Source organism: Rhea pennata, chromosome 15 (assembly GCF_028389875.1).
Source record: "Rhea pennata isolate bPtePen1 chromosome 15, bPtePen1.pri, whole genome shotgun sequence".
Lineage (NCBI taxonomy): Eukaryota > Metazoa > Chordata > Aves > Rheiformes > Rheidae > Rhea > Rhea pennata.
Window position 1 is genome coordinate 18,041,022 of NC_084677.1, and position 12,437 is coordinate 18,053,458.

At 65.5% G+C, this 12,437-nt stretch overlaps 1 protein-coding gene across 1 annotated transcript in view; it reads right to left on the reverse strand.

Moving 5' to 3' along the window:
• Window positions 1-3,062: 3,062 nt before the first annotated feature.
• The window catches only part of HS3ST6 (heparan sulfate-glucosamine 3-sulfotransferase 6), a 38,853-nt gene continuing 29,478 nt past the window's right edge, over window positions 3,063-12,437 (reverse strand). The window contains exon 2 of the mRNA XM_062588384.1: window positions 3,063-3,792. Coding sequence (XP_062444368.1) covers window positions 3,174-3,792 — 619 coding nt within the window. The 3' untranslated portion in view covers window positions 3,063-3,173. The remainder of the gene's footprint in view (window positions 3,793-12,437) is intronic.

A 12,437-nucleotide genomic window follows, 5' to 3' on the forward strand; every position in this document is an offset into this window, starting at 1 on the left:
TCAGCTTGTCTGTCCCCGCAGCCCGCGGGGCTCTCAGAGCTCCGATCCTGCACACGTGGAAGTGCCGCCAGCGCCGGGCGCAGGGTGCTGGCAGCGCGGCCCAGGTCTGCCGTGGTTTTACTGCTGCCACGGGATAACGTTGCCTCGTTTCACGCGTGGCAGTGGTTTCCCAAGGCTGCAGCGGCACCGCAAAGCAGGCGACAGGGAAAAGCGCCGCGGCGACGCCGCTGCATTTCAAGCCGCTGCTGCTCGGAGGGTGCCGGTGCGCGGCGGCAGGGCGCACAGGCTGCAGCCCGGCGCGACGCCGGGACGGGACCGCGCGCGAGGAAAGCACGCCTCACTGCTCGCCGCAGATCTGATTTCAGACACTTTCTCTTCTCAGTGCATCTGCCCCGACAGCCCCCGCGCCCAAGGATCCGGCTCCAAAACCGTTTCGGGAGGGCGCCGGGAGCCAGAAGGCCACAGAAACGGATGCTGAGCTAAAGCAAACATGGAGCCGCGGTGCTGCTCAACGCGGCCGGGTCCTGCGAGCTCCGGCGAGCCGGCCCCAACCCCACCGGAGAGGTGAACGAGGCAGCGGTTCAACCCAGCAGAGCCCAAAGCCCGGGCGCGGGGCGAGCCCCACGGCTCCCTTCCGCCCCACGGCTCCCTTCCACCCCACAGCTCCTTTCCCCATCTCCGGCTAATGAAGTGCCGGCTTCACCTGGGCAGACCCACAAGTGGCTCCTCTCGGAGGCAATGAATACAAATACTTGACCTCAAGAGCCGTGGGGCAGCAATTAGTTTAAGCAGGGGGTTTGTGTAACACTTCAAAAGTCTTAATCCGTGCGGTCAGTCCTGGCACAGTATTTGCCAGAACCTATTGAGTAGTCTTAATGAGTCTGCAAAGCAAGCTTTCAATACGTTTTGGGTCGCTTCAGATGCTTTAAATGGCATAGTCTATATGGTATTGTGCGGCTTTAGAAAGGCCCGGGCTTTAAAAAAGTATGGCTCCCTTTCACAGGGCAGACAGAAACCATCTTTAGACCCCGGACCCTTAACGTTTTGCATATCAATATGGCTTGGGCTGAATGCAGTCACTCAGCTGAGAAATAGGATCACTATCAGCGTTTCCAGGCTTTCACAGGCACTTGGGAAACTTTAAAGCCCTTTGCGGAGAATAATTTGGTCGAATGTCGTGGCTGGAAACAAAACCTAAACAAGCAGAGCGCAGTCCATCACGCGGAGCCGCCAGCGCGGCCGACAACGGGCTCCAGCAGCTCCGACATCCAACCCCCAGCGGGTCGGCGGCCGGGGCGCTTCCAGCCCCGGGGCGCCTCGGCCGGGCGGCATCCCCGCGGCTGGGACGGGGCGCCTGCCGGCCCGGGGGACCCCCTCCTTCCTCCTCCTCCTCCTCCTCCTCGCCCGGCTGCACGCTGGGTCCTGCTGACAAGCAAAAGCCCCCGCAGCAGCGACTGCGGGCGAGCTGCGGCTCCGCGCAAGGGCAAAGCGGTCCGGCTCGCAGCGCTGCTTGCTCTTCTCCAGCGCCCCGGGTGCTCAAGCTGAGCTCTCCTGGCCTTCGAAGCCGCTGGCTGCAGCGCGCGCCCGAGGCTCCGCACCCGGCCGTGCGCAGGCTCGCGGGGACGGCGAGCTCCCGGCACGTGGCACGGCGGAGAAACGCGGAGCCAGGGCCTATTGGCAAACAGTGCAGGGCCCGAGGGCCCTGCAAAACACGTAATTAGCTCATTAAAGAGACAAACACAAGTCACTAATAAGATATTGAAGGTTAATGAAATGTTTTCCCCACCTTTAATTAACGGAAATGTAGCTAATTCAGTTTAAACTAATTTCTGCAGCCTCGTCAGGGCTGCAGATTTGAAAACCCGCCGAGGTTACTGAGCTGAACGGTCGGAGTTTGGGGCGGTCGTTTGCTCTGCCTTCCCGGGTAAATTCCGGGGATTCTCACCCGAAGGGCGAGAAATGCCCCGCTTCACCCGCTAGGTTGCACAGGAACGCGCGGGACACGCCAGTCCCCCTCCCTAACGCCCGCCCTGGCGTTTATTCCAAACTACTGCTGCTCACTTCTGTTCTTATCGGGGAGGCTCTTCCAGGCTGTCTCCAGTCTGTAACAACACACGGCGCTCAGGGCTTGCCGTCTGGCCGGACCGGCAGGCCAGCGGCAGTCCGTGCCCCTTCTCAGAACGGAAACTCGACTCCGTAAAAACCAGCCGGCGCAGTCCAGGCCAAGCTGCGGAAACACAAGAACTGCAAAACCCGCACGAGCACCCGGCAGCGAGCCGAGCTTCTGCCCCTTGCTGGCACGGGGGTTTGCGCTAGCAGAGGACGGCTGCGCCCCGGGGTTTTCAGCCGTGCAGGAAGCCACGAAACTACCTCACCACGTGCACGAACGCCGCGCAGCGACTTCGGTCCCAGATTTAGTGATCTGTTGGGTTTTTTTTTTTGCAAACGCTTTCATAAACAGAAGACGAAAGGCGGTGAAGCGCAGCGCAGGGAGGCCGGCGAGCTCCGCCGTCCCCTTCGCCGCTCCTCTGCCCACAGCTTGTTCTGCGCACACGGACGCCAGAAAAAGAAACCGATAGGAAACGCAGCACGGCCAACACGGGGAAAAAACCAGCAGCACCGAATGTCGCAAATATAGAGGCATAAAATCAAAATCTGGGCTTGACAGTGGTTGCTATAAGTCAGTGGGAAAATCCACCGACTCCCCTGAGAGCAGCGCAGGGACCCACACGCTCTTCAGTAAATGAAAGTCACTTTTTATATTTTTTCCTTCTCCCCACCCTGTTTGGTGGAAGGGGCCGAACTTGAGGTGGCAGAAGCCAGGCGGCCCACAGGGGAGCAGCGCGGCGGGCCAGGGCGGCCGCAGCCCCCCGGGACGGCCGCAGCCCCCCGCCGCGGCTGGTCCCCGCGGCCCAAAGGGGCCGGTGCCGCCCGGGCTCCCACTCGCCGGCTCCGCGCGGGCGCAGAGATTAGCAAGAGTTATACGGAAGAATATTTAATCTGGTTGGGGAAAAGGGGGGGAGGGAGCAGAGGGGGTCATCTGCGGTTCGGTTTCTTAAATATTTCTCTCTACCCCGCAAGGGTCCGTTTCTCGCCAGAAGTCCCGTATAAATTAGAACAAGGGCAGGAGCCGGGCGGCAGCTCCCGGCAGCCCGCCGCAGCCCGCGGCCGCCTCAGTCCCACCCGAAGTCCTGCCCGGTCATCTGGTAAAACTTCATGTTGAAGGGTCTGTAAAACTCCTGCAGGCGCCGGACCACCTGCGAGGCGATTTTCGGATGAGGCCGTCCCTTGGATTTCCCCAGGCACCGGGGCCGGCTGCTGCCCTCCGGCTTCTTCAGGCAGGGGAAACCCTTGGTCTCGTTGAAATAGAAATGTTTGTCCGTCACCACCCTCCTGAGCCCCAAGAAGTCTTGGACTCGGCCCATCTCCCCAGCCGGGTCGCTCACGAGTCTCTCCCCGCTGACGAAGAGGAACTTTGACAGCGGGAAGTATTGCAGCCAGTTGTCCAGGTGCTTGGCGTAGATGCCGATCCTCACCGCGCTCCAGGTCGTGTCGATCAGTCCCGTGCTGACGTTTTTGAAGGCCAGGGCCTGGAAGCTGGGGATGGTGGGGTTTTTGGAGAGCGTTTGTGTGTAGTCCGAGATGGCCCTGGTGACGGGGTTCCTCACCACCACGATCAGCTTCGTGTCCCGGGACATGTTGTAAATCCGCCTGGGCGCCTCCTTGGTCACGAAGTAGCTGGGGGTCTTCTCCATGGTGATCTGCCCCTCCAGCGTTCGCGGCATCAGGCTCCTGGGGAGACAGAAGGACAGCGGTCCGGGCTCGGGGCTGCTCCGACAAGCTGAGCGAGCCCCCGAGGCCAAGGCAGAAATGCCCAGCTGCGCCCCGAGAGCCTCGTCGCCCTCCCGTCCCGCCACGGCGCAGGGGACGCTGCCGGGTCCACCCCGCCCCGGCACCTCCTCTTCTCCAAAACCCTCCCGCAAAGCCAGCGCTGCCCAGCTCGCGCCTCTGGCAGACATCCAAGGGGACACGCACCGCCGGGGGATCATCCGGAAAAACGCCTCTGATTTTTTTTAAAAAAAGAATCGGAAGCAGGCAACGTTGTACAGGGGAGGAGCGGGGGCACGAGCTCGGCGCCCAGCGCTCTGCCCGCGGCTCGGCTGCGCAAGGAGCGCGCCGGAGCGCCGCGTCACCGGGAAGGACACAGACGAGCAACAGCTCTCCGCCACCGCCGCCGATCTGGGTCTGCCCTGGTTTGCACCTGGGCTGCAGCAGGTCCCTGCGGAGCCCGGGACACTGCAGCGGGGCTGGGACGCTGCGGGGGGATGGGACGCTGCAGCGGGGATGGGACAGTGCAGGGGGGATGGGATGCTGCAGCGGGGATGGGACACTGCAGGGGGGCTGGGACACTGCAGCAGGGATGGGACAGTGCAGCGGGGATGGGACACTGCAGGGGGGATGGGACGCTGCAGTGGGGCTGGGAGCGGGTGGGCTCAGCCGCTGCTGCCCCCAGGGCAGCGCAGGGAGTGGGCACCCACTGCTGCTGCCAGCGCACGCCTCCAGCTCCCTGCCTCCAGGCAGCAAGCAGTTCAGGCCAGAAAAGCCCTATTTCCGTTAGGAAGAAAGGGCGGAAAACCTCTCAGGGCCCAGCCATTGTGCAGTGTAAAATTCCCTGCCCCGATTGTTCCCCTGTGCGCTTTAATGAGGCATTAATTGCTGGAGAACTTGCCCAAGCATGTCAGCGCCGGGGGGAGAGGAGAGCCGCGCGGCTGCACCCTGTGCCAGGCAGGGGCTCCTTGCGCTCCCGACGCCGCAGCGCGCTGCAGACCGGCGTGGTGCCCCGGGGGGGCTCGGCGCGGCGCTGAGCGTCCTCCGCGGGGCCGAGCGTCCTCCGCGGGGCCGAGGGTCCTCCACGGGGCCGAGCGTCCTCCGCAGTACCGAGCATCCTCCGCAGGGCCGAGCGTCCTCCGCGGGGCCGAGCGTCCTCCGCAGTGCCGAGGGTCCTCCGCGGGGCTGAGCGTCCTCCGCGGGGCCGAGCGTCCTCCGCGGGGCCGAGCATCCCCTGTGGGGCCGAGCGTCCTCCGCGGGGCCGAGCGTCCTCCGCGGGGCCGAGCATCCTCCGCGGGGCCGAGCGTCCTCCGCGGGGCCGAGCGTCCTCTGCGGCACCGAGCGTCCTCCGCGGGGCCGAGCGTCCTCCGCAGCACCGAGCGTCCTCCGCGGGGCCGAGCATCCTCCACGGCGCCGAGCGTCCTCCGCAGCACCGAGAGTCCTCCGCGGGGCCGAGCGTCCTCCGCGGGGCCGAGGGTCCTCCGCAGCGCCGAGCATCCTCCGCGGGGCTGAGCGTCCTCCGCGGGGCCGAGCGTCCTCCGCGGGGCCGAGCGTCCTCCACAGCACCGAGCGTCCTCCGCGGGGCCGAGCGTCCTCTGCGGGGCTGAGCATCCTCCGCAGTGCCGAGGGTCCTCCGCGGGGCCGAGCATCCTCCGCGGGGCCGAGCGTCCTCCGCAGCACCGAGCGTCCTCCGCGGGGCCGAGCATCCTCTGCGGGGCCGAGCATCCTCCGCGGCACTGAGCGTCCTCCACGGGGCTGAGCATCCTCCACGGGGCCGAGCATCCTCCATGGGGCCAAGCATCCTCCGCGGGGCTGAGCATCCTCCATGGGGCTGAGCATCCTCCATGGGGCTGAGCATCCTCCACGGGGCTGAGCATCCCCTGTGGGGCCGAGCATCCTCCATGGGGCCGAGCATCCTCCACAGCACCGAGCGTCCTCCACAGGGCCACGCAGCTCTGCAGCCAAGCCAGGCTCCAGCAAAAGTGGGGAGAAAAGGGCCGGCGCAGGATCCAGGGTGCAGGGAGAGCCCACGCGCGGCAGCGACCGCCGGAGCGGGGCTGGGAGATGGGGGCGCTCCGTGAGCGGGGCTTGCTCGCACAGCCCACCACGCGCCCGGCGTCCCTCGGCCCCATGCCCAGCCCGGCCCCGAGGGCGGCTCTTTTCGCAGAGCGGGCGCGTTTGAAGCCTGCAGAGATTTGCTTCGTACCGTGCAAAATGACCAAGCCGTTTCAAGTGCTTCTTCTAAAATAAAACCGACGTGTCTACGCGCGTGCACCACGGAGCAGCCACGCGCTCTGCTCCGACCTAGCACGTTTCCGAGCGCCTCCCCCGGCTGGCAAGCGGGACGGCGCAGACCCGAAGCTGAGGCACCAGCACGGGAAACGGCCCCGTAGGGCTGCGGCGTCACCGCTCCCGGGGAAACGCGGCCCTGGGAGCCGCCGGCGGCAGGGACGGAAACCGCCCGGAGCAGCCAGGCCCGCAGTGGGGCCGGGCGTGCGGGGAGCCCGCGGGCACCTACCAGCGGCGCAGCCAGGCCGCGGGCTCCTCCGGGCGACAAGTGCCCAAGCTGCAGCTGCCCAAGTGGGACGGACGGACGGACGGACGGACGGACGGAGGAGCCGCCTGCAGCAGCGGCGCTGGCAGGTTTTGCCTTGCTGGGGGAGAAGGGTCCCCAGCGGGGCTCCCGCGGCAGCGCCGGCTGCGAGCCAGGGCTCTGCCCAGCAGCATCTGTTCCTTATGTACCGGGAAGAGGCTTGAGGTTTGGGGTTTTTCCCCTGGACGCAGGAAAGAACACTTTATTAAAAGCATTTGCGAGCAGTGCTGGGCCCCGCACAACTCCCGCCCCGAACGGGAGGCGAAAACCACTTGTGGATTGTTTTTTTTTTTTTCTTTTTACAGCGCCAGCATTTACCGAGCCACGAAACCCTCGCGCGCTTCGCCGCGAACGCGGAGCGGCGGCGCAGCGGGCGGCCGGGTGCCCTTCGGGGCGCCGCGTCCCGGGCCAGCGGCGGCTCTTTCCCCAGCCTCTGCCAAGCTGCTTTGCACAGCCTCTCTGCGCTGCCTTGCTGAAGAATTTATTATGCTGTCCTCCAGCGCTTTCCCGGGATGCTGCTGATATTTCCGAACAGGAAAACAATTCTTTCCATGTGCCGCTCACCAATGTTAAAATACCACTCAGCAGGCACGGGCTTAAGAGCTAAATCAGTCACTCCGCTCGACGTGCAGAACAACGTTCCCCATCAAACAGGAACCGCTCGGGACGACGATATCCGCGACACGGACGGGTCCGCGTCGCGCCGCGCCGCTGCTTTCCCCCGTCCCCGCGCCACGAACCGGCGCTGAGCTCGCCTGAGCTCGGGAACTCGTGGTTCTGCTCAGCCGTCGTAAAACACGGCGGCCTGGATCTATTCTAGCTGCCGTAGCTGTGTTCCCTTGAATACAAACTTGAGAGGAAATCCGTACGATTTGGGAACGAGCAGAGGCAGTGTGTAATACCCCTGCAAGAGCAGGGCCCTCCTTAAAGCTGGCTGCGCTAGCGCTGGCACCTGGAACTGCACTGATTTTACCCCAGACATTTCGTACACGAGGCGAAGTGCAAATTAAAAGAGCGGGAGGCCCAGGGCCACTCATCACGCCGGGATCTCGCCCCGGCTACAGCAGGGCGCACGTGGGTGGCCGGAAAAACCGTTGGACTGCCAGGTTTTGAGGGGAAAAAAAAACCCCAACACCGGTTCCTCCAGAAATCGCCACGTTCGCCGTGCCGCCGCGCGCTCCGCCAGCCGCGCCGGCAGAAACGAAGGCGGCCGCTCCCTCCGCGGCTCCTCCCAGCAAATCCAGCCGGGATCCCAGCGGACGGAGCTGCCAGGCTCTGGAGCGGGAGGCTCCCGCGCGCCGGGGCCCGGAGGAGCCGCGGGGAAGAGCCCGCGCGGGCGCCCGCGGAGATCGCCCCGGCCGCCCGCCGGGAACCCGAGCGGATCTCCGGGGAAGCCGAGCCCAAACCCAGGCGCGGGCGAACGGGAACAGCCCGGATCACAGCTTCCGCGTTCGGAGTTAGCACCAAACGCGCAAAAGAAAAAAAGCGGGGGAAAAAAACCCTCTCTCCATTATTATGAAAAAGAAAAATACCCAAGCGCTGGCCACCAACAAAAGCGCGTGAAAGGCGGAGGGGTTTCCGCGGGGGCCGACACGGTTCAGAGCCTTCCCCGGCGCCGAAGAAAGCGGCTCTGTCAAGGCGGCGAGAGGCGACGGCGACGGGATCGCCGGGAGGACAAAACCGGCGGCGGAGCGCGCCGGTGCTGCGGCCGGGCTCCCCCGGGAGCAGGCAGCGGCCCCCGGGCGCCCGCGAGCCCCCGGCCCCGCTCCTTTATTTTCGATTCTTTCAACGGTTCAGAAATGTGCAAATGAGGCCGCGGCTTCGCAATCAGGCCTGGCCGCGAGCTAATTGGCTTTAAGACGGGAAACCTGAATATGCTAATGGAGGCCGTAACGAGGCCCCGACACGCCTGGGAGGGAAGCGGAGCCCCGGGCTCTGCAACCTTCCGACTCGGAGACGCGTCAAGGAAGATAATTTATTAATGCTCCTTTGCCTCCCCCCCGCCCTTTGCACCTAATTACAGTTTGATACAAGATGAAACATCCTGGAGGTTGCTCGGTCCTTCCCCCAGCCCCGGCTGCGGTTGCTGCCTGATGGAGCATGTTTTGCTCCCTGCAGCTATGGAGCATCTCCCACCGCGCTGGCTGGGGCTGAGGTCGGAGCATCTCCCACCGCGCCGGCTGGGGCTGGGGTCGGAGCATCTCCCACTGCGCCAGCTCGGGCTGGGGTCGGAGCATCTCCCAACGCGCCGGCTGGGGCTGGGGTCGGAGCATCTCCCACTGCGCCAGCTCGGGCTGGGGTCGGAGCATCTCCCACCGCACTGGCTGGGGCTGGGGTCAGAGCATCTCCCAACGCGCCAGCTGGGGCTGGGGTCGGAGCATCTCCCACCGCGCCAGCTCGGGCTGGGGTCGGAGCATCTCCCGCCGCGCCGGCTGGGGCTGGGGTCGGAGCATCTCCCGCTGTGCCGGCTGGGGCTGGGGTCGGAGCATCTCCCACCGCGCTGGCTGGGGCTGAGGTCGGAGCATCTCCCACCGCGCCGGCTCGGGCTGGGGTCGGAGCATCTCCCACGGCGCTGGCTGGGGCTGAGGTCGGAGCATCTCCCACCGCGCCGGCTCGGGCTGGGGTCGGAGCATCTCCCACGGCGCTGGCTGGGGCTGAGGTCGGAGCATCTCCCGCTGTGCCGGCTGGGGCTGGGGTCGGAGCATCTCCCACCGCGCTGGCTGGGGCTGAGGTCGGAGCATCTCCCGCTGTGCCGGCTGGGGCTGGGGTCGGAGCATCTCCCGCTGCGCTGGCTGGGGCTGAGGTCGGAGCATCTCCCACCGCACTGGCTGGGGCTGGGGTCAGAGCATCTCCCAACGCGCCAGCTGGGGCTGGGGTCGGAGCATCTCCCACCGCGCCAGCTCGGGCTGGGGTCGGAGCATCTCCCGCCGCGCCGGCTGGGGCTGGGGTCGGAGCATCTCCCGCTGCGCCGGCTGGGGCTGGGGTCGGAGCATCTCCCACCGCGCCGGCTCGGGCTGGGGTCGGAGCATCTCCCACCGCGCTGGCTAGGGTCAGAGCTGGGGTTGGAGCATCTCCCACCACGCTGGCTGGGGCTGGGGTCGGAGCATCTCCCGCTGCGCCGGCTGGGGCTGGGGTCGGAGCATCTCCCGCCGCGCCGGCTCGGGCTGGGGTCGGAGCATCTCCCGCTGCGCCGGCTGGGGCTGGGGTCAGAGCATCTCCCACCGTGCCGGCTGGGGCTGGGGTCGGAGCATCTCCCACCGCGCCGGCTGCGGCTGGGGTTGGAGCATCTCCCACCGCACCGGCTCGGGTCGGAGCTGGGGTCGGAGCATCTCCCACTGCACCAGCTCGGGCTGGGGTCGGAGCATCTCCCACCGCGCTGGCTGGGGCTGGGGTCGGAGCATCTCCCACCGCGCCGGCTCCAGCTCCCCGGCGGCTCAGCACGGGCAGCTGGAGGCTCTGCAAAAAACTCCCCAGCTCCACCCAAAAAGAGACGCAGGGGGCCTCGGCCCCCAGGGCCCGACGGCAGCAGAGGAGCCGCTGCGCGCACCGAGTCCTTGCTCCCCGCCGCGGGGACACGGACCGGCCGTCGTGGCCCAGCCCCGGGGGCGGCGTGGCGCTCCGCGGGCGCCCTCGGTCCTCCCTTCCGCCCGCCTGCGTTGAAACCACCCTAACGTCTACTACGGCCGGGAATCGTAACCAGGGGGCGGCTCGAGGCCCCGAAGGTTTCTGAGCGACTCGCAGCGGATTTTTTCTCCCTGATCCTTTTGAACCGAGCGTCTCAGAAACCCCCCCGAGGCGCCTGCTTGCCCCTCGCCCCGTGGCGCCGCGCTTCGTCCCGCCCGGTGGGCGAGGGCACCGACGGACGGTCCCCTCCTCGGGGAGCGATTAGGGTGATTGCTCTGCAAATCCAGCAGTCGTGGTTGTTTCCGCAGGGACGTTAAGGCCAAAGGGCTGCTGCTGAATAACGCGTAAGGGCGGGCGGGGAGCAGAGGGCAGCGATACCGAAGGGGCGGCAGCTCCTCCCCGCCGCCGGAGCGGCGGCTCTGCCGGAGGGGCTGGGCACGGCCCGGCCCCCCCTGCCCTCGTGAGCACACCCCTGCACACGCACGTGCATGCACACCCCTGCACACGCACGTGCATGCACACGCATGTGCATGCACACGCACACACACGTGCACGCACACGCACGTGCGCCCCCGGGGCCGGCCCGCGGCAGGTGTCTGGCCGGCTCAGGCGAGGCTCCGGTCTCCCCGCAGCGCCCGCGCCCTGACAGCTTGCAGATGAAGGAGCAGCGGACTGGAGACGATTTATTCAGGCGCTGAAGGGCCGGCACGCCGTCCAACGGCTGCGCCGCGGCGCGGTCAGCCTTCGCTGCACACAGCTGAAGGGGCGGCCGCCCCCCGCCTGCCTTACGGGGGAACCAAACGGGACGAGAACGACCACAAAAAAATAAATTACCGCATAAATTAAGGCATCGCTCGCGCCGCGCGGCACAGGTGGGAGCTTCGGCTCGGCTCCCCGGGAGGGGCGCGGAGGGGCCGGAGGCAGGCCCGGGATTGCTCCCGTCCGGCGGGTCGCGCCGCGCGCTCGGCTCGCTGCGGAGCCCTCCGGGCGCCAAGCGCGTTCCCCGGGGCCGCGGCTGGGGCGGGAGGGACCGACAGGAGCTGCTGGTGCCCGGGGTGGGGAGGGAGGGAGGGAGCCGCCTGGGAGCAAACCCCTTCCGCCCGACGCCTTGGGAGCGATACCAAACCCCGCAGGAGCCCCGCCGGCGAGCGCGGCGCGGGAGCGGCGGCCGCTCCCTCTGCGTCCTCCTGCACGGGGAAACGCAGGGAAAAAAGGGACAACAGAAGATGAAAACTAAGCTCGAAGCAAACTTCCACGCTTGCCCCGCGGCGGGCACGCCGTGGGGAGCTGCGAGGAGGCGGCACGCAGAGGGCGGCCAGCCCAGGGCCCCACGGCCGCAGCGCCGAGCGCGCAGCAGCGTCCTGCCTCGCGAGCTCGCGCTAACCCAGTCCGGACGCGGAGCTCAAGTACGCCCCGAGAAAGGGCGTAAGGATAAAATCTGGCGTGGTCCGCGTTACTTTTTCCCTTCGGAGTCCTGGGAAGCGACGGGGCGGTTTTACCGCCGGAATAAAAGCAGCCCTCGGAGGCACACGCAGCAGGAATTCACTCCAAAGCTTCCTGCCTTTCAGGAAAGGAAAGGACGAAATCTGCTGGCTCCTGTGGCCCTTAGGAATCTCTTTCCAAGGCAGTTAATTTTCCTGCAGCTACTCCAGCAAATAATCCAGCCGACCACTGCACCTTCCAGTGGGACCAGCCTTTGAAATACGCCCTACCGCAGCCACGTATCTCGTGCTTTACGGCCGCCTGAAGACACCTGGCTCGTGAGCAGTGGAACAAAAATTATGCTCTTCTGCAAACAGAGCAGAGGCACCAGTGACAAATTTTATACCTCCGGCAATGGAGAGCCTTGGGCGCTCCAATAAATAAGGAAAATTTGCTCTTAAAACTGCAGGGAGCTGCCAGGCTTGGGGCTCTGCATCACTGCAGCACGGCGGTCCGGGGAGGGGAAGGGAACCGGAGCCCGTCGCTCGGGGGGCATCGTACAATTAATGTGTCCTTCTAAACTTTAAAACAGCAAACTATCTTTTATGGACCGGTTGTCCCTAGTCTGAATATTCCATACAGGCAGTACACCTCAAAGCAGGCAAGTTTAGATGAAAAATTTATCATTGTTCAAAAGAAACAGAAAAAAAAAAAAAAAAAAAAAAAAAAGATCTCCCCGAGAGTGCTAAGGATACTTTAAAGATCTTTGTTTTCCATTCAAAATAAAAAGATACCTGCGCCGGTTTTGCCTAAAACGCTGTTCTGCAGCGATGGCCGGATCGTTCCTCGTTTCGCTCCCGACACCTAGAGCGGTCCGTCCCCTCGCGGTGGCTCGCGCCGCGGGACGGCGCAACGTGCCGCGGAGAGGCCGCCGCACACTGTCCCAAGATATGAGCAGTGCTGGGCCAGG